The sequence below is a fragment of the Balaenoptera physalus genome (assembly GCF_965194825.1).
Source record: "Balaenoptera physalus genome assembly, chromosome: 2".
Classification (NCBI taxonomy): Eukaryota; Metazoa; Chordata; class Mammalia; order Artiodactyla; family Balaenopteridae; genus Balaenoptera; species Balaenoptera physalus.
In genome coordinates, this window is record NC_138883.1 from 90,150,825 (window position 1) to 90,173,222 (window position 22,398).

General features: G+C 35.4%; 1 protein-coding gene across 10 annotated transcripts in view; it reads left to right on the top strand.

Annotated features, from left to right (window-relative positions):
• GABPB1 (GA binding protein transcription factor subunit beta 1) overlaps nt 1–22,398 on the top strand; it is a gene marked incomplete at both ends in the record, with an annotated part of 84,043 nt that overhangs the window by 43,528 nt on the left and 18,117 nt on the right. For 3 of the 10 annotated variants that reach the window (XM_082453043.1, XM_082453045.1, XM_082453044.1), the window contains 5 exons: nt 1,581–1,775; nt 3,014–3,161; nt 3,513–3,626; nt 13,551–13,736; nt 17,355–17,470. In XM_082453043.1, coding sequence (XP_082309169.1) covers nt 1,581–1,775; nt 3,014–3,161; nt 3,513–3,626; nt 13,551–13,736; nt 17,355–17,470 — 759 coding nt within the window. Of the gene's footprint in view, nt 1–1,580; nt 1,776–3,013; nt 3,162–3,512; nt 3,632–13,550; nt 13,737–17,354; nt 17,490–22,398 lie in introns of those variants that run through there. The other 7 variants (XM_082453047.1, XM_082453048.1, XM_082453041.1 and 4 more) reach the window with 7 other exon arrangements.

Genomic DNA, 22,398 nt, shown 5'->3' on the forward strand with positions numbered 1-22,398 from the left:
CCCAAAGGCTATAAAACCATAGTGGTTTTATAAGAGGGAGAAGGGAACTAGTTTTGTTACTGACAGGGTTCTTGGACTCCTTAATCAATAGAAATTGATAAGAGGCCAGACAAGTAATTCAGGCAAGGCTTTATTAGGACTCGTGCTGTAGCACTAGGGAGCGAAAACAAGTAACAGGTTCCCTTGCTTGCTCCCTGACGGGGGAGGAGCTGGTCCCTTAAATGCTGTGAGGGTAGGGGCCAGTCCAGGGGTCATATGGGAGGGGTGGCTTGGGTGGTCTGCCCACCCCCTTAGTGGTGCTGTATGCAGTGCCCTGCTTTTGCTCCCAACACCTCAGAAGTGGCAGTTGGGTTTTGGTCTTTTTGTATCTTATTGTTCATAATTTGCCCAACTGCACATGCACGCAGTTATTTTTAGTCCCTTATATTAGTTTCTTTGTATTCTATTGCTGAAGGAGATGTTTGTCCAGCTGCAAGCCCTGCAGCAAAGGGGCCCAGGTCCCAGCCTGTCTCAGTTTTATTGCATGTCTACTTTTTTCCCCCATGTTATCTCATTTTTTGTGTGTAAGCATTCATTTAAATGAAAATTATCTTAAAGTGTTATTTTGTGGGGGGAAAAACTTCCTCATTGTATGTTTTTAGTTAAGTCAGACAATTGATTTCTTAGATCTTGATCTTTGCTGTGGTGAGGGACTACAGCTTTGTCTTACTCAACACATTTAAAGCCCACATGGAAGGGAATGTTAGGCTTGAATAATTAACAAACAAATAATACAGGCAGGGCTTTTTCTTTAATCATCTAAATGCCAAAGAGAAAATTCTGAAACAGAGAGTGATAGATTTAGATATTCTTAATTCTTTTTATTCTGGCCTCTAGATCAACTTATCCAAAAAACATACAATATAAGCCATGAGTACAAATCACGTGTAATTCTAGATTTTCTATTAGCTACATTAAAAAAGTAAAAACAAAATAATTTTAATATTATATTTTATTTAACTCGGTATATATAAAATATTATAATTTCAACATGAAATCAATTTAAAAATTATTGAGATGTTTTACATCCTTTTTTTGGTATGAGGTCTTTGAATTCCAGTGTGTATTTACATGCACAGCATATCTGTATTCGGCTACACGTGTCTAGTGACGACCATAATGGATAGTGTATCTCTTGATAGCTCCCTATTAATTCATTGTATTGCACTGGTTTTGAAAGCAAGGGATATTTTTGTGTAAATAAGGCGCTGGAGGGTTTTGGAGGAATGTTCATAGTTTTCCTTCACACCTTATGCCATTCTAGCCCTTCATACTCATGGCTGGATGACTGAAAAAATAATTGCTGTACTCCTAAGAAATTAGAAGGAATGCAATTAGGAAAGCCAACATGATACGAAACTGATTATGTGACAGATGTGTGGTGATTCCTGGAATGTGTAGATTATTCAACACACAAAAATAGAGAGTTGGTCATATTAGTAGCAGATTCTTGGTTTAAAGCACAGTGGCTAGTATTTTCATATCAGGACTTCTTTATATTTCGTATTTTAGAAATTTCTTATTTTGAAATATTTGTATAGCATGGCGCTGATGTCAATGCAAAGGACATGTTGAAGATGACAGCTCTACATTGGGCCACAGAACACAATCATCAAGAGGTGGTGGAACTCTTAATCAAATATGGTGCTGATGTACACACGCAAAGTAAATTTTGTAAAACTGCATTTGATATTTCAATAGACAATGGGAATGAAGATTTAGCAGAGATACTACAGGTAACTTTTGGCTTTTAATTTAAGAAAATAAAAGGATCTCTGTCATATGGATGATTTGAACTATTTAGCTTGTAGTTTTTCATTTTGGACTTATTTTGGACAGTGCTGTTCCTTTTTCACTTCCTCTTTGTTTATTGCTGTTCATTTTCCTAATTGTAAGACCACAGTCTTTGCATGTAACATTAGAGATTAGATAAAGTGATTACTTTCAGTGTTTGTAAGGTTCTGAATTCCGTTCTATACATTTTAGTCTATTAATTATTTTGTTGCATGTTTGGATACCTTATGGTTTTTCAAGTCTGTTATACTTCCACTAACATTTTTTTTAGCAACCATAATCATGTCCCCTCAGTGAGTGATGTAGTCTTCATCATTCTGATTGGTTTCTTTTATTTTTTCACCATCCTCAAAAAAATCTGTTTATGAACATAGTTATTTATGGTTTTTGAACAAGTTTTCCTACTAACCAACATTACTTCTCTTTTCTTTAGCTAGACAACATTGATGTAAATTTTCTTCTTTACTTATTGCCTCTTCTTGCCTATCTTCTTGTTCTCCTTCCCAGTAGAACTCTTCTCTAAGACTATCTGAGTCTGTTGAACTTCACCTAGTTACTTAAAAGATGTTATGTGTTCAGGAAAGTAAATTTTGCTGTGCTTCTTCCAATTCTTTTACTCCCAAGAGTGCAGTTTGGAGCCTGGGGTTGAGGATAGAGGACAATTAACTGGGAAGGATGTGCTTTATATAGGTAGTGTTATATATTGCTAAATATAGTAGAGAACATAATTTGATTTAAGTAATTTAATTTCTGTAGCCGCAGGGCAGCAGGATATCTTTCAACTGTGTTCTATTTATATATAGAACACAGATTTTTTTTTTTTTGGCCCCACCAAGTGGCTTGCGGGATCTTAGTTGCCTGACCAGGGATTGAACCTATGCCCTTGGCAGTGAAAGCGCAGAGTCCTAACCGCTGGACCACCAGGGAATTCACTCAACTGAGTTCTATAAAATCCTTTCAGATACCTACTTCTCCTCACATGGGATTTTGCTGCTTTACCTAATAGGGGAACTCAGGATATAAATGCATATCTGTGATTTACCACTATACTTTCAGTAGACCATAAACAAAGATTTCCATTTTTATTATATGATTCTTAGATTGCAGGATGTTACATTGACAGTCTGTCCAATATGTTCTGGTTATAATTCTGAAAACACTGTGGTAATTTGTCCCCTAGATTGCTATGCAGAACCAAATCAACACAAACCCAGAGAGTCCTGACACTGTGACGATACACGCTGCAACACCACAGTTTATCATTGGACCTGGAGGGGTGGTGAACCTAACAGGTCTGGTATCTTCAGAAAATTCATCCAAGGCAACAGGTATTGAGATGCATATAGGATAGCTGTTGGGATTTTATGCTTTAGTAGGTATTCATCCTTTTAAGAAAGGACTGTTGGAGAATGAGGGTAAGATTATATCAGCCACCTTGGTTTTCTTTGTTATAATTGGCAAAAAAATTTTTATGAGGCAAAATAATCTAAAGAAAGGTGATATTGCAAAATGTACTGCAATATCACCTTTCAAAAGCTAATGCTATCCAAGCTTGTTTTTCACAAAACTAATATTACCTAAGCTTCATTTAAGAGTTGAATAAAGTAAAACAGATTATCAGAAAAATTCACTAGATTAAATTCCTTAAAAATTCAAACATGTTTTCTCCTTTCTCTTAGATGAAACGGGTGTATCTGCTGTTCAATTTGGAAACTCCTCTACATCAGTATTAGCTACATTAGCTGCCTTAGCTGAAGCATCTGCTCCACTGTCCAATTCTTCAGAAACTCCAGGTTAGAAAAACAAGTCAAATGTATACATCGAAAGTTGGAGGTTCAAATATTTGCACAGGCCAGGAAGGAAATTTAAAAGACTAAAGGGGGCAGGGTTGAGGTTATGGCCGTCTGAGGAGAGTGGGGCAGGGCAAGGGTGCATCTCCTACTCAGCTCTAACTGATTATAGTAAAATGCTCAGTCAGTGTTGCCAGACTCTGTTTTTTTCAAGGGAAGCTGAAAATCTGGATTTTAAAAGAATATTAAATCTTGGCAATTATTTAAAATTAAATTAAAATTAAAATTAATTAAAATTAAAAACAAACTTGTGTGGTTCACAGAAAACATGTCTGTGTATCCCATTTGGCTTTGTTTTACTAGTCTGACTTTTTGTATAAATAAATTAGCTAAATATATGTGAACCTGCTGTCTTTTTCATAACTTTTAATTTTTGGCATCTCTATTAGAATGACATAAAATCTTAATGACTGACAAAACTAGGAAATAGCATACCAACAACCACCATTAAGGATAACCTGGGGTTAAATGATTACAAACAGTATTAATAGCTGGTTTGATAAGGTTTACCTTTATACTTAACCAAAATAGTTCTTGCTATAATTATGTAAGTAAAATATTTTTTTAATTAGGGAATTTAAAAAACTCCACAAAAGTATTTTTCTTACTGTAGTTTAAGCCATTTTATTTGGACCAATGTTTATGAAAGTAAAGAATATTGTTGTCATTCATTATTTAATTTTTTTTCAAAATGTGACTAATAATAACAACAACAGTTCATTGCATGTTTACTGTGTGTGCTCTGCACTGTGGCTGATGTTTTACATGTCTCATTTAATCCTCACCAAAAAGATCAAAGGTAGATATTACTGGATTTGACTCTTCAAGGTGATGATTGGATGATGTATTTTTTGGTGGTGGTGGGGGGGTGGTTACTTATCTCTCTCCTTCTCTCTCTCTCTCTCCCCCCTCCCTTCCCCCTCCCTCCCCCTATGCCCCTCAACTAGTAATAGTAAACATTTATTCATTCTCCAGCTTCTTTAGCATTGTAATCAATGTTTGAATCTAAACCTTTATATTTGGGAGTCTTAAGATTTTTCTGAATCACTTTTGGCCATTAGCAGCTATGTGTATCATCCTATTGACATGCTGCTTTTATGACCTATGCCTGGATCTCTTCAGCACCTTTGTAATTGCATAAGTATATCGAAGAAAATTAATTTCATTGGTGGATTTCTATTTGATTAAACTTGTAAATTTTTTGCCTTTATTAAAGTATATATCTCTGAAAATTAATCTTTTCTTCAAAGTCAGCTCAAAGTTTTGACATTTAGATGTTGACTCCACTAATTGATCATACCAACTTCTCTAACTTCTACCTTTGAAAATGTTATGTGTGGTCTAGTCTGAGAGAATTGGTAATTTTAGTTGACTTTTATTGCATGTGACTTACAGTCTTCTGTGAGCACAATAATTTTTTCATTTCAATACTACATCATAGTGAAATCTTTCTGAAGATATTTTAAGAGCTTGAATTAAGTTAAAATTCAGGTGAGTACATTGCCACCAGTATAAACAACTCAGCTGAGGTGTGTAATCACATAAAGAAATATCTTCTTGCAGGTCAGTTTGCACATGCTCAGTCAAGTTATTTCTCTGCCTCTTGGCCGTCCAGTTTCTTTTAACATCATTTGTCAGACTCATCATGATTTAGAAATGTTTATATGTTTTTTCAAGGACATCTCAGGATATGGGAAATAAAGTAGTACTCCCATTTTATATATGATGAAATTGAGGTTTGTGGAGGTTAAATAATTTTGTCCAAAGTAGCGTGGCTATTAAGTGGTGAAAGAAAGTTTGTGCTCAAGGTCTGACTGATTCCCAAGTTGTGTGTCTGTGACCACTAAATATACTGTTTCCTCTATGCAGTTTCTTCAGGTGATCAGTGGACGAGTCTCTTCTAGAATGTTTATAATTTGGTTTGTGATAGGAATAAATATTTGTGTAATCATCACTTTGTCTTATATGAAACAAAAGCATCACTATTCCTAGTTTTACTTCTGAGGTGTATCTTTTGGAGCAGTCTTTTGAAATAAATGTTCTCCTGTTTCCCCTTTTTAAATGATTGAAAAACAAAATATAAGAGCCATCAGTACACTAATTGGTACTGCTCTTATTCTTTTCTTTTACTGGCTAAGTAGTACAGTAAACACATCTTCTGATAATAAATAGCCAGTGTAGCAGCAAATGGACTGCATTTGAAATGGAAGCTAGCTGGCTGACATGGTCCTATATATAGAGGGGAGGTACTTATGATAGCCTAGGATACCATGCTGTTTCATTTGAACTATGGCTTTAAATAGTTCTTTCATGTTTACATTAGGACTATCTTTGACATATAAAACAAATCTTAATGTTAGTCCAATGGGAACATCATAAAGGAAATCAGTCTAGTATAATGCTTTCATTGTGAAACCAAATGATACCTCTGTCTTCTTGATGTTACAAGCAAATATAACTTCAGATTATCAATGTTTGATGATTAGAATCTCTCATTGAATTGCTTCCTTACTAGCATTTTTTATGTAAATATTTCCAGTTTTATTCTTTTCTCATAAACCTTTATTTTTCCAAGCATTTAACTTGTTTGATTAAATTTTTAATCTCCATACATAATTTTCATGATTCTTTGTCTGTTTGATAGAAGTACAAAAAAAAAATTTGATAAATCTCTATACCCTGAAGAGTTTGTTGCTAATGTTCATTTTTATTAAATTGGTTTTTTGGGAGTTTTTATTTCAGTTCCTGAGCCCACAGGCCTATGCTAATGTGCATAATTATATTAAATAATCATTAGGTCTATCTAGGTCCAGGCCAGGCCAGAAAAACATGATGAAACACTTGATGTAAGTCATAAATTTAACTTGGCATAATGAATTATAGAAAAATAATGATTAATATGTATAGGGTTCTTGCTATAAGCTTGTTATTATGCTAAGTGCTTTACGTGTATTATCTCATCTCGCAATAGTCATTTGAATTAAGATGCTATCGTTGACCATTGACTGAGGTTTAGTTTTCAGCTTTGAGGTTTCAGAAATATTTTATTAATATATCCTGGGTTAATATAAGGGACTACTCACACTCAGCAAACTCATAAGAAAGTGATACATAAATCAAAATACTAAGTTATTTATTTTTAATTTCTTTTTAAGTGAGGATACAACTGTCTTTTGATACATGAAATTACCTTACTCATTTTGGAAACAAATCAGTGAAAAAATTTACAGCCTTTAAAAGTATGCAGACACAGTTTTCAAGATACTTGTTTAAAACATCCTTCATAATTTTGGAGTGGAATAATTCAGGAGAAGTATCAGGCAGCTCTAACATTAATATAATAATTGTTCTTCTCTTTTACATTATTATTATTATTTTTTTAACATCTTTATTGGAGTATAATTGCTTTACAGTGGTGTGTTAGTTTCTGCTTTATAACAAAGTGAATCAGCTATATGTATACATATATCCCCATATCTCCTCCCTCTTGTGTCTCCCTCCCACCCTCCCTATCCCACCCCTCTAGGTGGTCACAAAGCACAGAGCTGATCTCCCTGTGCTATGCGACTGCTTCCCACTAGCTATCTATTTTACATTCAGTAGTGTATATAAGTCCATGCCACTCTCTCACTTCGTCCCAGTTTACCTTCCCCCTCCCTGTGTCCTCAAGTCCATTCTCTGTGTCTGCATCTTTATTCCTGTCCTGCCCCTAGGTTCTTCAAACAAACTAGTAGAATTTTTGCTTGGAAAAAGTTGGAAATTATCTTGTTAATTTATGTACCCAATGATTAGAAGGCTGTGTTACTTTAAATATTCTGTGATTCAAGTTTTCTACTAATTTGAACTCCTCTCAATTAGTTTGAATTAATATGATAATATCAACAAGAGCAGCATTCTTAAATTTTGTGTGAATCAGAATCACCTTCTCAAAAATCATTTGCCCCAGTTCTACCCCAGTGGATTCTGATTCAGTAAGTTTAGGGTGGGGCCCTGACATCCATATTTTTAACATGATCTCAAAAGTGATTTTGGTGTGATGACACACCAAAATTTAAGAATTTGACCCAAATTTTAAAAGATCTATTTCTTACTACTAATAGATTGTATAGTAAATATCTAAAGATTGTGAGTATACTACAGCAAAGATTTGCTTGAATAATATATATTTCTTATTTATTTCATTTTTATGTGTAACTTAATATTTATTCAACTGTTTATGGGGTGCATAGGTGAATCTCTACTAAGGAAAAGATGTGGGAGAGAGGAATGGCTTTCTTAATAGCTTTAATAGTTGAGTATATCTGTATGCCTGCTATTTAGTCTTTTTAAGGACTGAGTAATTAAGGAGCAGGCTTCAGGTAATTAGGATATAATTAAAACAAAAATGTGATTGTCAAGACCACATTTCTCAAATTGAGATGAGAAGAATGTTATCATGCTGAGAACTTTAAATATAAAACAGAGTAATTATTCACTGCCCACAGTCTGTAGACCCAGTAGGGCTTACGTATCTCTAACTTAATGTGCCTCTTTAAGTTTTCCCTTATTTATACATACTGTTACCTAACACACTGATTTCTGCTCAGATTAGAAACATTTTTTAGATTATGGCAACTCGTATGAAATTTTATCTCTAACAGGTGCTGATTGGTAAGCTTTGATAAAATTTCGATTTAAAGAAAATATTACTGACCTCTGTTTATAAAAAATACATATATACTGTTTCAGGGAAGTAAATGTGGTTATCTGTTTGAACTAAGGGAATGTTTCTTTTTCATCTTTTAAATTACCTCTAAGTTAAGAAGGTATCTACCATATTTGCTGGTAGTTCCCATCATTATGCTTGATAATTTTAGGAATTATATTTTTGTTTTGGCCGATATTTCACCTTCTAATACCAAATGAGTCTAATTTGCGGTCTAATTTCAGTTCATTTTTTTCCTCTTTGGTACTTGGGTTCTTTTGCTTTATTTGATTTGTCACAGTAGTTGCCTGGCCAGGTAGGAGATTTAACATCAGAAAATAATGTGCAAGTTCTATATGTTCAGACACAATAGAACATTTCAGTTGACTGGGAAGATGTGCAGAGGTTCCATTAAAATATACTTTGTTATTTTTTTCTTATGCTCCTTTCACTAATTCTGGAAAAAGCAATCATCTTCCTGAAACGTACATAGTTGAAGTGTTCTCATAGTATATTTTCCTGTGCATGAAACTAAAGGGATTAAACATTGTGACTGCTGATTTCTTTACTTTTGGCCATCCTATACACTTTAAGGTACCTGAGCATGTATTTTACACTAAGTTTTATGCCTGCTATGTGCAGAAAACAAAATTTTGAGCTACCCATGTGTGACTGCTTCCCTATGCTATTTTTTCTGTATTTGTTTCTGAGCCATCAGAACTTACAAATGGCTACAGATACTATACATCAGGGAGGTTTTGTTTCCTTTCAGGGTTTTAAGCTTGGAGCTTAGATGTCTCTACTTCAGAAGTAGAATGATCAGGCAGCTCTTTTGGAGCCAGCTTGTAGCTACTATTTTTCCAAAAAAATTGTTAACACATTTGAAATTTAGTATTCCAATCTAGGAATGGAGGAGGGAAACTGAAGTCAGGGAAAAGGTGAGGGAAGAGTTATAGTTAGTAGGAACATATAATCTTGTTAGAGAAATGAGAAATAAACAAGTGAAAAGTTAGAATAGGTTAAAATGTTTTAAAATTGTTCTATAAGATTTATAAAAAAATTATACAGTTACTATAGTTCTTCAGAGGACAAAGATTACTTTTAGCTGGAGTTGGGGCATGGGGCTAGGGGAGTGGGGTGAGGTGGGATTGGGGTGGAGTGGGATGGGGTGAGGTTGAGTTGTACCCTAAAGAATGAATGGGATTTAAGGATTTAGATAGATAAGAACTCATTTCAAGTTATTCCATTTTGGAAGGTATTCCAAAATGAAGATACAAAAAGGTAAAGGTTTTCTTTTGGGGATTGCAGCTGCCTTTTTCCTCATAAGAAAACCACCACTTTGTAGTACACTATTAATAAACAGAGGCAATCATGTTATCCTATTTTTCTACCAAAGCTTACACGCCAGTCTGTTACAGGTGTTTCCTATTTGGAAAATCAAAATTCCAGGAAGCTCTCACCCTTACTCTCTCTTCTTGCTTTAGAACAAAATAAAAATGTACAAATAATAAAAATTCATGGAGGGATATATCATGCTTATGTTAAAGGAATAACTCAAAACTGTTCTTGAGCTAAATTTTCCATATATTGGTTTACAAATAGCTGTTCATTTACAATTAGAAAAATATTATTTATTCATTCATTGAACAGATTTTTGTTGAATATCTCTTATGTTCTGGTAAACAATCATATACAGTCCCAACCTTTATGGAACATGTAGTCTTTCAGTAGAATGAGATATTAAAGTTATTCACTCAGATAAATACTTGTGATTCGTGGTATATATAAAGAATACAGGATTTTGACCAAGTTGGTGAGTCTTTCTAGAGGAAGAGACATTTAAACTAAAGACGAAGTAGGAATTAGTGGAGCAAAACTTGGGGGAGGAACATTTTAGGTAGGAGGATACATGTGAAGCTTTTGAGGCAGGAAAGCTTGTCCTTTCAGAGGACTCAGAGACCAGCGTGGCTGAGCTCAGCAAGTGGGAGAGTAACTCATGGTAATTGAAGGTAAGATTATATAGGACTTTTAAAATGATTACTTTGGTGGGCTCTGGAAGGGAGTTTAGTTAGGAGTCTAATGCAGTCACCTGGGGAAGAAATAATGGTAGCGTGGATTAGGATTTGGCAAAGAGATAATAAGAAGTGAATAGATTTGAGAGTTATTTGGATGTAGAATCAGAAGTTAAAATCGGTTGGATGTAGGCCTTACATCTGCAGTGTAGTTTAGTCCATATGAAACTCTCATAAAACAATATTTTATGGCTCTAGCCTGCAGTCTTGTATTGATTTTGCATTGCTTAGCCTTATTCTTTCTTGCGGCCCAGCTATATAATCCCATTAAATGGACATGTGTGACTACCCTTCTTTTTGTGTTTAGAGCAACTTCAGCTAGTTGTTAATAAGGTGTTTTTTTCCAAAGGTATAATGCATCTGGTGGCTGTTTCCCTCCTTTGAGTCAGGTCCCCTTTGCATGTTGTTTTTTTTTTGTCTGTTCCTAAAGTAGATCAATAAAAGTGAATTGGCTTTCAGGTATATGTTACTGGGCTTCATAAGATTGTTTTTTCCTTGTCTTAGTTGACTTCTGTGGCATTAAAATTCAAAAGTCATGTTGAACCAGAGGTCTCAAACATTTTCAAAGATGCTGTAGATTATCTAGGCTCTCTTTGTATATTACAACTTGACTTTTAAATTAGACCAATGAATATTTATTAGTTATTTTTTTATCTGGGGGTTTTATATTTGGATATATCTATGTATATTTTTTTAAATAACATTGTTTTTAAAGTTTTTAGGCTTTCTGTTTTATTCTTACATGTTTCAACATTTCACTGCTGGGTTGTTCTTAGGATTACTGAGGGGGTTCTTTGTTTTCTTACATAATTGGTTTCCTTATAATTTTTTCTTAAATTCCTTACCATAGCACAACTTAAAAAGAAAGCTTTTTAGATGAAAGGCAAGAACTCTCTTATCTTAATGACAGTCATTGCAAATAGTGCAAAGATGAAAGTTCTTGAGTTGTGCCTTGATTATATGTGATCTCAGAAATTTCTTACATATGATTATGCTTTTAAAAATATTTGCTACTTATAGTTAACATTCAACTATAGTGAACATTTGTTTTTCATATGGATATGTTTTTAAAAGATCAAAGCAATAGTTAATGTCTTTGAAAACCTCAGTAGTTGTTCTATTGAATACATTACTGTTTTATGCCCTACATTTCATTTTATAATTATCTTCCTGAAATTTTCTTAAGTGCTTGGTGATAAAGCCTAATTATGGTTTAAGACAAACAAAAATGAGAGAACTCAAAACATAAAGGTTTTTGCATTTTGAACATCATCTGTGGTTTGCATTGTGACCCTTGATTACCCAAATAACACAGTAACAGGGTTGCAGCCAGGCCTGTTACCATGAGTTCATCCTTGAAAACTAGGGTCCCAGTACTTATCTTGCCTTTTATTAAAAAAGGAGTTTGTTTAATTAGGGCATCTCTGTATTTAGTAAATCCCTTGGTCGTTGATATCCATGACATTCTGCTGGAATTTGGTAGCAACTTAGCGTGTTTCAGAGTAACTGTGTATCTGAAGGGTAGCATGACTTCAGGAGAGAATGATTTTATTTCATTACACTTTTGGTAAAGTGTTGCCTCAAATAACACATTTCAGAAAACCGTATCATTTAGAAATAGTTTTTTTTGTCATTGTTTTTTCAGAATTAGTTATATTAAAACGTTTTTTAATGTTGATAGTTTTTAAAACCCATAGAAAAATTGGAGAATAAACTTTATACCTTGCATCTGTATTCACCACCTGTTAACATCTTGCCACACCTGCATGTTCACACACACACAAACACAGACACACGCTTTTATTTTGCCAAATTATCTGAAACTAGGCTACAGACATCATGACACTTCATCCTTAAATTCTTCAGCATGTATCTACCAAGAACAAGGACAGCTTCCTACATATTCACAGTTCTATTATGTTTCTTAAAAACATCAACATTAATTTAGTAATATTATCTGGCATATGGTCCATATTCAAGTTTCCTCAGTTATCCCCAAAATGTCCTTTATAACTGTTTGTTTTCACCCAGGATCCAATCAAAGTTCACACACTATATTGGATTATTATGTCTCTTTAGTCTCCCCCAATCTAGGACAGTCCTACTGCCTCACTTGTTCTTTATGACACTGAAATCTTTGTAGAGTTTAAGCCAGTTGTCTGCAGGATCACTCACATTCTGGATTCATTTGTTTCTTAATAATTAGATTCAGATCAAACATTTCCAGTAAGAACACAGGGATATTTTGTAATCTCCTATTGCATCACATCAGGAGTTACTTTAATTGCTGTGTAGTATTCCAGTGCATGAATCTACCACAGTTTATTTATTCATTCTCCTTTTGACAGATATCTGATTTGTTTCAAGTTTTTGACTATTTTGAGTAAAGCTGCTATGTGTAGTCTTTTGGGATCAGTAGTTGGGCATAGGATTGCTTGTGGGAAAGGATTTTGGCAATTTCTTTACCTAGGCAAGACCTGGAGTGCTGTGTTCAGCTGCCAGAATCCTCTCTGAACCTTTCATAAAACACTGAGAACATAGTTTTGAATCTTATTTATGTAAATGTTAATATATTATTTCATAGCCTACAGTACCAGATCTATTTGCCACTTATTATGAAGGCAACCCTTGCTCACACAGTCCAAAAAGGGAATACTGTTTATTCTCTCTACTTGAAGAATACAAATATCCATGTTTTGTTGGATAGGAAATGTATATCAACTCATATATGTAAATTTGAATGGAGTATAACCACATACAATATTTTCTTTTTTGGATTGTGGAATCTTATTAAGCTGGCATAACCTTTGTCATATCTGTGACCTTAGGAGAGCTTCTAAATTTCGTACCTCATGGAACTAAATGAAGATAGTTTATTTAAACATGTGCATGCATAGATAGTTGGAACTCACTTATTGTAAATTGTGGGACTTGTAGTCAACTGTTTACATAGGTATCTACAACACCACTGGAGACTGAATTTAAAAAACATGTAAAAGCTTTTCTGTATAAGAAAGAAGTAAGGACAGCAAAGGTAGCAGAGCAAAAATAAACTTCTGTTCATACTTTTATATATGTTCACTGATTTTTACATATATTTTTTTTTTCCAGTAGTGGCTACGGAGGAGGTAGTTACAGCAGAATCTGTGGATGGTGCAATTCAGCAAGTAGTTAGTTCAGGGGGTCAGCAGGTCATCACAATAGTTACAGATGGAATTCAGCTTGGAAATTTGCACTCCATTCCAACCAGCGGAATAGGTCAGCCCATCATTGTGACCATGCCAGATGGACAACAAGGTTGGTAGACGGCATTTACATAAAGTTTGCATTTATTCTTAATCCTCAGGAAATTGTGACATGTTTTTCAAAGCATTTGTTTTTGCCTTAATTTTGTTTTTGCAACCTTTTGCAGCAAACTTAATTGCCTAGTTTTATTTGCTTAGGCTACTGTTAAAATTAGCTTGCTTTCTCTGAGTGTATACTAGGTAGAAAGAGGAATTGCCCCAAAGTTTTCTGGTTGGAAAATGAGCTTAAATAAGTAATTCAAAATCAGTATTGGACAGTACTTTCCTAGGCCATTTAATACAAATCAGATATCATACGGGCTTTTAAAAACACCATGTGAAAAAAAGCTACTTAAAAAGAAGTTGGGGGCTTCCCTGGTGGCGCAGTGGTTGAGAGTCTGCCTGCCAATGCAGGGGACACGGGTTCGAGCCCTGGTCTGGGAAGATCCCACATGCCGCGGAGCAGCTGGGCCCGTGAGCCACAACTGCTGAGCCTGCGCGTCTGGAGCCTGTGCCCCGCAACGGGAGGGGCCGCGATAGTGAGAGGCCCGCGCACCGCGATGAAGAGTGGCCCCCGCACCGCGATGAAGAGTGGCCCCCGCACCGCGATGAAGAGTGGCTTCCGCTTGCCGCAACTAGAGAAAGCCCTTGCACGAAACGAACACCCAACACAGCTAAAAATAAATAAATAAATAAATAAATAGAGTAGCTATTAATTTAAAAAAAAAAAAAGTTGGACTTAGGAGTTATGGTAGGAACAGTGACAACTTTTAGCAACTTTGTTGATAATTGTCCCAATTTTTTCCTTTTGAGTAATAAGAGAGTAGTAATAAGATAGATGAAACATAAGCCCCAGTTTCATGTTTAGTGAAACTAGAAGACTGAGAAAACCACAAAATTCCATACTTTAAGTGCTTGCCAAAAACATCTTAAGATCTAAGCCAGGGCAGTAGAACCCTCAGGGAAACCCCCAGTCGTGCATCAAGAAAAGGGGTTGAGCTCAGAAATCAGCAATAAATATACACTTCCAGTAAGACAGGGCCCAATCTGAGTAGGAAGTGCTGCAAGGAGGATTAAGATAGACTAGAGCATGAAAGCTGGAGGAAGCAGAAAGAGAAGGTGCAGAAAGTTCCTATCTGAACAAGCATCACCCTGTACCCAGTACTCTATACACCCCCAACCCCCACCAAAAAAAGTATGTGCACACATAACCTTTTAGAAAATGACTAGGATTGCAGAGACCAAGCCTCTTCATGGCCTGTGAAGGAATTAGGGAAGGGAAGGGCTGGAGGTAGAAGTTCTCCTAAACCAGGTTTGGTTAAGAGTGATAGTGGAGGTATGGCCCTGCAGAGAGACCAGGTCTCAAGGAATGATTTTGTTGCCATAGCAGTGGAGGAAGAAACCCTTGATCTGTGGAGCCTAGGAGGCTTTTCTCACCACTATGCAGAAATCTTATGCTGGTGGTCCAAGATTTGGATCAAGCCCAGGTACTTTTCACAAAACTTTAAAGAACTAATTCTAATTATATAGAAAAGAAGAAACTTTCAAAGTATTTGTTTTAAGCAGATATAACATTGTTTCCAAAACCTGACATTATACACACAGTCTAATCTCATTGATGAACAAATAGAAAGGAACATGCTTTTGGATAGGATGACTCACTATTTTAAAGCTTTCAATTCTTCCTGAGTTAATTGATAAATGTAATGTGATAGGAAAAAAAGACTGTATTAGTTTGCTAGGGCTGCCATAGCAAACTACCACAGACTGGGTGACTTAACAGAAGTTTATCTTCTCACAGTGCTGGAAGGTGGAAGTCCAAGATCAAGGTGTTGGCAGGTTTGGTTTCTTCTGAGGCCTTTCTCCTTGGCTTGCAAATGGCTGCCTTCTTGCTGTGTCCTGATATAGTCATCCCTCAGTCTGTGTGTGTTGTCTGCGACCTAACCTCTTATAAGGACACCAGTCATATTGGATTAGGACCCACTTAAATGACCTCATTTTGGACTTCCCTGGTGGCGCAGTGGTTAAGAATCTGCCTGCCAATGCAGGGGACATGGGTTCGAGCCCTGGTCGGGGAAGCTCCCACATGCCACGGAGCAACTAAGCCCGTGCACCAAAACTACTGAGCCTGTGCTCTAGAGCCCGCGAGCCACAACTACCAAAGCCTGCGTGCCTAGAGCCCATGCTCTGCAGCAAGAGAAGCCACCGCAATGAGAAGCCTGTGCACTGCAACGAAGAGTAGCCCCCACTCGCCACAGCTAGAGAAAGTCTATGCACAGCAACAAAGACCCAACGCAGCCAAAAATAAAACCAAAATCTCATTTTACCTTTTTAACCTTTTTAAAGGCCCTATCTCCAAATACATTTTGAGGTACTGGGGGTTAGAACTTAACAACATTTAAATTTTGAGGGGGACACAATTCAAGCCATAACAAAGACCAATAGGTCTTTTTCTGGAATTAGCCAAACAGATTCTGAAGTTTATTTTGATGGAGGAGGAGGGAAGAAGAATAAGGATAACTGGAAAAGAAGAGCAATGAGAGGAACCTACTGAATATTAAAATAAACTTTTAAAGCTTTCATAATTTAAAAATTATAACTGGCAAATGAATATATAGACTATGTAGATAGTTCAGTGAAACAGATATAATTCTCAGCTCTTCTTGAGTGAATTTATAAGTGTAGTGTAATATGGTATGAGTTAAAAGAAATACTTTAATTCTCAATATTTCTAATGTTTTTAATTACATTGTACTAAATAAATGATAGTTTTACTATTTTTTATTTGTTTACATTTATAAATGACAGTAGGAGAGTTTTTAATGTTTTGACAACATTAAAGACTGTAGGACAGTTGCAATTTTTCCCATTGATGATTAAGATTGTTTTGCATAGTTTTAGCTTGCACAGTCATGTTTATGTTCCCGCACTGGTATGCAAAGCAAGGACAGCCTCTCGCTCTCTGTATATTTACATTTATGTAAAGAGATACTAAAAATTGGGACAGTCTAACAACCCAGTGGAAAAACAAGCAAAGTTTATAAACAGACATTGTTCATAATGGTGTATCCTCACAGTGGAAAATAATGCAGCTAAATGAAAGAAAGCTCTCTATGTGTTGGTGAAAGATACCCTAGATATATGGAGTGAAAAAAGCAGACACAGAACGATGTATCTATCTTATGTATGTTTGAATATATGTTTTGTATGTATGCTACCTTTTGTGTAAGAGAGAGAAAAAGGAGAATGTATATTCATGTTTGTTTTTACATAAATGAACACAAGAACAATGTATAAGCAACCAGTAAAAGTATCTGTTTTAGCAAGTGTGAAGTCAGACCTCTCAAACTATGCTTGTTAAGTATTATTTTGACTTTGAGCCAATGAATGTATTATGTATAAAATTAAAAAAAATAAGTAGGTACCTTAAACAATAAGTAGTTTTCAATAAATAGACAAGAAGTTGAAGACAAATATGGACATTTCTCATAAAAAAGCAAATCAGTGTTTTGAAATTATTGTTTTTGGAATATATTTATTTTAGATGAGTTGCATCAACAATCTCAAGACTAGTTTTAATTCTTCTAAACCTATCTGTAAATGAAGTAATGTGTACGTTTTTTCATTTTAGTATTAACAGTACCAGCAACAGACATTGCTGAAGAAACTGTTATAAGTGAAGAACCACCAGCCAAGAGACAATGTATTGAAATAATTGAAAACCGGGTGGAGTCTGCAGAAATAGAAGTAAGGAGTCTTTTACCCGGTGTGTTTTGCTGCAGTCATCCAAAATAAATTCCATTTGTTTTTCTTTCTTTTTTTTTTTTGTCTTTTATATTTATTACTGACAGTATTGTTTTGATATAGAATGAGTACTTTTTTGTCTAATTTTTTTGCCTTATACATATAGCAAGCCTTCAATAAATAAATATTGAATGAATGAATGAATGAGTAAAGAATTTGTTTGTAACAAAGTCTGTCATCATGGTAACATTGGAATGTCTTTTGTTCTTGTACTGCATCCTTTATTTTCTATTAAATTTACATACATCATTCTCCCAAGTCACTAAAGGGAATGTCACTATATATTGACTAAAAAAAATTTTTTCTTTCAAAAGTGAAAGGCGAATGCCTATTTGGGCTGGAAGATCCTCTTAAAGAATGTTGAAGTTTGTCAGCTGAGTTATTTTGTAAAAAGCCATAGGTAACTGCTTATTTCACTCAAGTCCCTTAAGGAAATTAAATTTAGACTAACTGTTGTTAGGATTCACCTTCTTTTCCCTCTGCCAAACTAGTTTGTAATTGTAAACTAGTTTGTAAGTGTAACCAAACCATAGTTATTACCTCACAGATTTTTTTCTCACATGACTGTAAATAAAGTTATGTTTTCCAAAGTTGATATTAACTTATATCAAATGAAAATAAGATCATTCTTGAATAACTCTGAAAGAGCAACTGCAGTGTAAAGAAAAGAATATTGGACTTGAAATTAAATGAGCTGGATTTGAATCCCACCTCTTGCCCCTCCCTATTAGCTTTGAGGCAAGTTATCTTACCTTTCTGAGTTCCTGTTTTATTTTCTCCCAAATTGGAATTTAAGATAACAATATCTGTATTTTGGGGTTTTTATGAGAGTTGAAAAAGTCAGCATACTAATTATATACACATTCATAATATCTAATATGTGTGAATAGTAAATGTTGGTGAATATTTAGGAATTCTTTGTTATCATAGAAAAGAGAGGATTTAAAAAAATGCCACCTAAAGGCAATGTAATTCTGACTGAGGACTATTAGAAAATATCCTTGCCCAAATTCGTTTACATATAAGATTGGTACATCTTTGGCCACAATCTCAAAGGACATATTATTGAGTTAAGAAGAATTTGATTCATGGTTTAACCAGAATGTTTGATAAAATTGTGACTTTAATTATTGAGGGTGAGTTGTTTCATTTCTTCAAAATTTAAGGCGATATTCAGTACACTGAAGTTTTTATAAACTAACCATTTATTTCATTGAATGGTATCAGTATACTTATTATTTAAAAATCTTTAATGTCTTTTACTGATAAATCAGTTGATCTTTTTTTCTGGCATATAAGGTGAGAAAGATTTTGTCATGTACTTTGCTTTAACTATTTAATAAAACATTTTTAAATTACTTGAATTTTTATTGAACATAAACTGACCCAATTCAACATTTCTTTTAATTGAAGTATAGTGGATTTATGTCAATTCAACATTTTCAAAATAATGAATGTGCAGGCTGTACCTTTATTTACCTAACAACCAGTGAGAATTGCTGTTTTCATCAAAGATCAACCTAATTCCATTCTTACAGTCTTTCAGAGACCGAGGAGAATAATCGCAAGTAACAAGAAAGTATGAATTGAGGTATATAAATTAACTAGAACCAAGGAGATTAGAACTTCAGGGAGATGGAATTTTAGCTTGATATAAAGAACTTCACGAGTTAGTTTTGGCTTAATTTTAGTAATTAGAGCTTTCTGGTAATGGAAGTCTTATTCTCCGTCACTGGAAATGTTCAAGCCAAAGTTGCACAATGTTAGAGCTATTACAGAGAGACTTTGAAGCCTACAGTGAGTAGAGATGGTAGAGGTGGGCAGGGGCTACAGAATGAAGAGAGACCTCCAATGTTTTCTAAAACCAGGTAATCATTTCCTTATAGTACATAAGTAGTTCTTTTGATTTTATTTTCTGAGGTGACCAATAGAGTTATCTTGGGGGTATACTTTTATATTCCTTTCTAAGTGATTGCTTAGCCATTAACCCAAAAAGTTTCTGTAAAGCAGTGCTTCTCAACTGGAGCAATTTTGACCCCAGGGGACATTTGGCAATGTCTGGATACATTTCTGGTTGTCACAATGAGGGACATGCCACTGACATTTAGTGGATAGAGGCTGGGGATGTTGCTAAACCCTATACACATCCTACAATGTGTGTTTTGCCGCTCGGTTCTGCAGTTGTAGTAGGAAAGCAGCCACGGGCAATTTGGAAATGAGTGGGTATGGCTGTATTTCAGTAAAACTTTATAAAAACAGGATCATATTTGACCCATGGCAATTAGAAAATGGACAGCTCAATGGACAAGTAGAGAGCTCATACACCCTGCCTAGTTTCTCTCTTTTTAAAAAAAACATTTAATGGTTAAGAATATGAGTCTGGAAGCAGATTTAGGTTTGAATGATAATTTTCTGAGTGTGATTGGTCAAGTTATTTAGCCTTTCAAGGCTTGGCTTCCCCATCAGTAAAAAGGGGAAAATAATAGCACCTACATTATCAGAGTGTTGTAAGGTTTGAATGAGAATGCATGTGAAGGAGTAGTACAGTGGTGAGCATATAGTAAATGCTCAGTAACTGTTAGTTGTATTATTATTATCTTCTAAAATTTATATTGCGGTATGGTAGAAGATAAATCACTTTAATGATGTTTTTTTGCTTTATAATAGCTAAAGTAAAATAAATTTGAATATTAGAAAATTACATATAAAACTGTGAAAAGATAATTGCTAATAGCTGAAGCAGAATTCAAGAATCTTGTTTGGAAATAAAGCAAACTCGAAGTCTTTCTTTGTTCTATTATTCTTTTGCCTAATGTAATCATAATATATTGCTTGGGCTTGGAGTTGAAGTGTAAGATATCTTCCTTACTGCTTTCATCTTCTGAAATAATTGTGAATCTCTTGCTGTTTCTGAATGTGAATAAATAGGTAATACTAAAGGATACCTTAGAGTTAATCTCTTCTAACATTTCCAACCAAATCAGGGCAAGTTTTTATCCATATTCAAAACTTTGGCTGCCAAAGAATCTTATTTCTTAGTACATGTAAAAGTGTAAAACACTTATGCATGGCTGTGAGTGCTCCTGCCAGAGGTAGGGGTCTAGCTCCCACCCTTCCACTGGTGCCCAAAGTCCTGCATAGTTCACTGCCAGGGACTGGTGTCAGTTGCTTACGTGAGGCTGGCATCTTGCCTGAAGTAAGGAGAAAAGGGTAGCTGGGTAGGGCTTAGGCATTTCTTCTACTTGTACATTTTGTGTAATTGGAAGATTTGGAGACTACTTGTATAATCAATCACTCCCATATTTGGTGGACCCATGGGAAAAATAAATGTTACATCTAGCTTCATTCCCAGTGTGGGGAAGGCAGTGGGATCACAGGAAGGCAGGAGTATTATACACGTTCCTCCTTGTGGACCATGTGAATAGTGGAGGGTAGGGAATCTTTTGGTGTTCACAATGGACAAGGGTCTAGGAGGCAGTGGAAGAGACCACAGTGTCCTCTTTCCTAGCAAGCTGCTTACCCCTCGCCTTTACCTTCAGTTCTCTCTTTTAAGTGTCTTGTCCAGTGTGAACCTGACCTCTTTTTGTCATTAGTAGTCCTACCCTCAGCCCCCACCCCAAGCAGAAGGCCTGGGCTTCTGTAATGAGGTTGAGCTTGGACCTGGGCAAGTTGAGTTTTTGTCCGTGTGCTTACTAGTGGTAAGGGAAAGGAATCTTTGAAGTGTTTTCCCTTAGGCAACTGTATAGGGGCAGAGTGAGGAGAGGAGAAAGAATACCACTTACACTGCACCAGATTTGTGTTTTTCCTCTCAATTTATTCAGGAATTTAATACATATATTTTACAGCATATAATATAATGAATCACAGTAGAGAAATTAGTATTTCATTGGTTTGTAAAATGGTATAATTTAGGAAACACTAATCTAGACCAGCACTCTTCATTTTAAAGATGAGGAATCTTGCTTGCTATCATAGGGAAAGATAGTTTTATTTATTTATTTTTTTATAAAAATTTATTTATTTATTTATTTATGGCTGCGTTGGGTCTTCGTTGCTGCGTGCGAGCTTTCTCTAGTTGCGGCGAGCGGGGGCTACTCGTGGCAGTGCGAGGGCGTCCCATTGCGGTGGCTTCTCTTGTTGTGGAGCGCAGGCTCTAGGCGTGCGGGCTTCAGTAGTTGTGGCACAAGGGCTTCAGTAGTTGTGGGCACTAGAGCGCAGTCTTGGTAGTTGTGGTGCACGGGCTTAGTTGCTCCGCAGCATGTGGGATCTTCCTGGACCAGGGCTCGAACACGTGTCCCCTGCATTGGTAGGTGGATTCTTAACCACTGTGCCACCACGGAAGTCCCGGGAAAGATAGTTTTAAAAGCAGTAATATTAGAACCTCATAACCCTGACTCCTTATTGTGTTACCATGAGAAAGCTACATTGTCTCTGAGCATCATTTTCCTTATCTGTAAAATGGGCATAATATCTATCTTAGAGACTTGTTATTGGAAATCACCTTGTTTATATATATAATGGGTGCTCAATAAATATTAATTTTTTTATAATTAGTAGCTTTTTAACATCACAGATAAAGATGTGAAGAGGTATGGTGGTATATTTCCCTGTTAAAGTTCTTCACTAGTTTTTGTAGTATGTATAAAAGTACAGGTACCCAATTTGGGTTCATTATGTTAGTCTTATTTCTAATTAGAAAATAATTTCCTTGAGGTCAGAAACTAATCTGTATCTCTTAGTGTGGAGCTCGAAATTAGGGCTTTAATTATAAGGGAATTGGTGAAAAAGGCAAGATGTCCCAGAAATACCAATACGTGGCTACTTTTAGCTCCTACAAATTTTTTTATTTGAAAGATGCATGCTTGTATGTG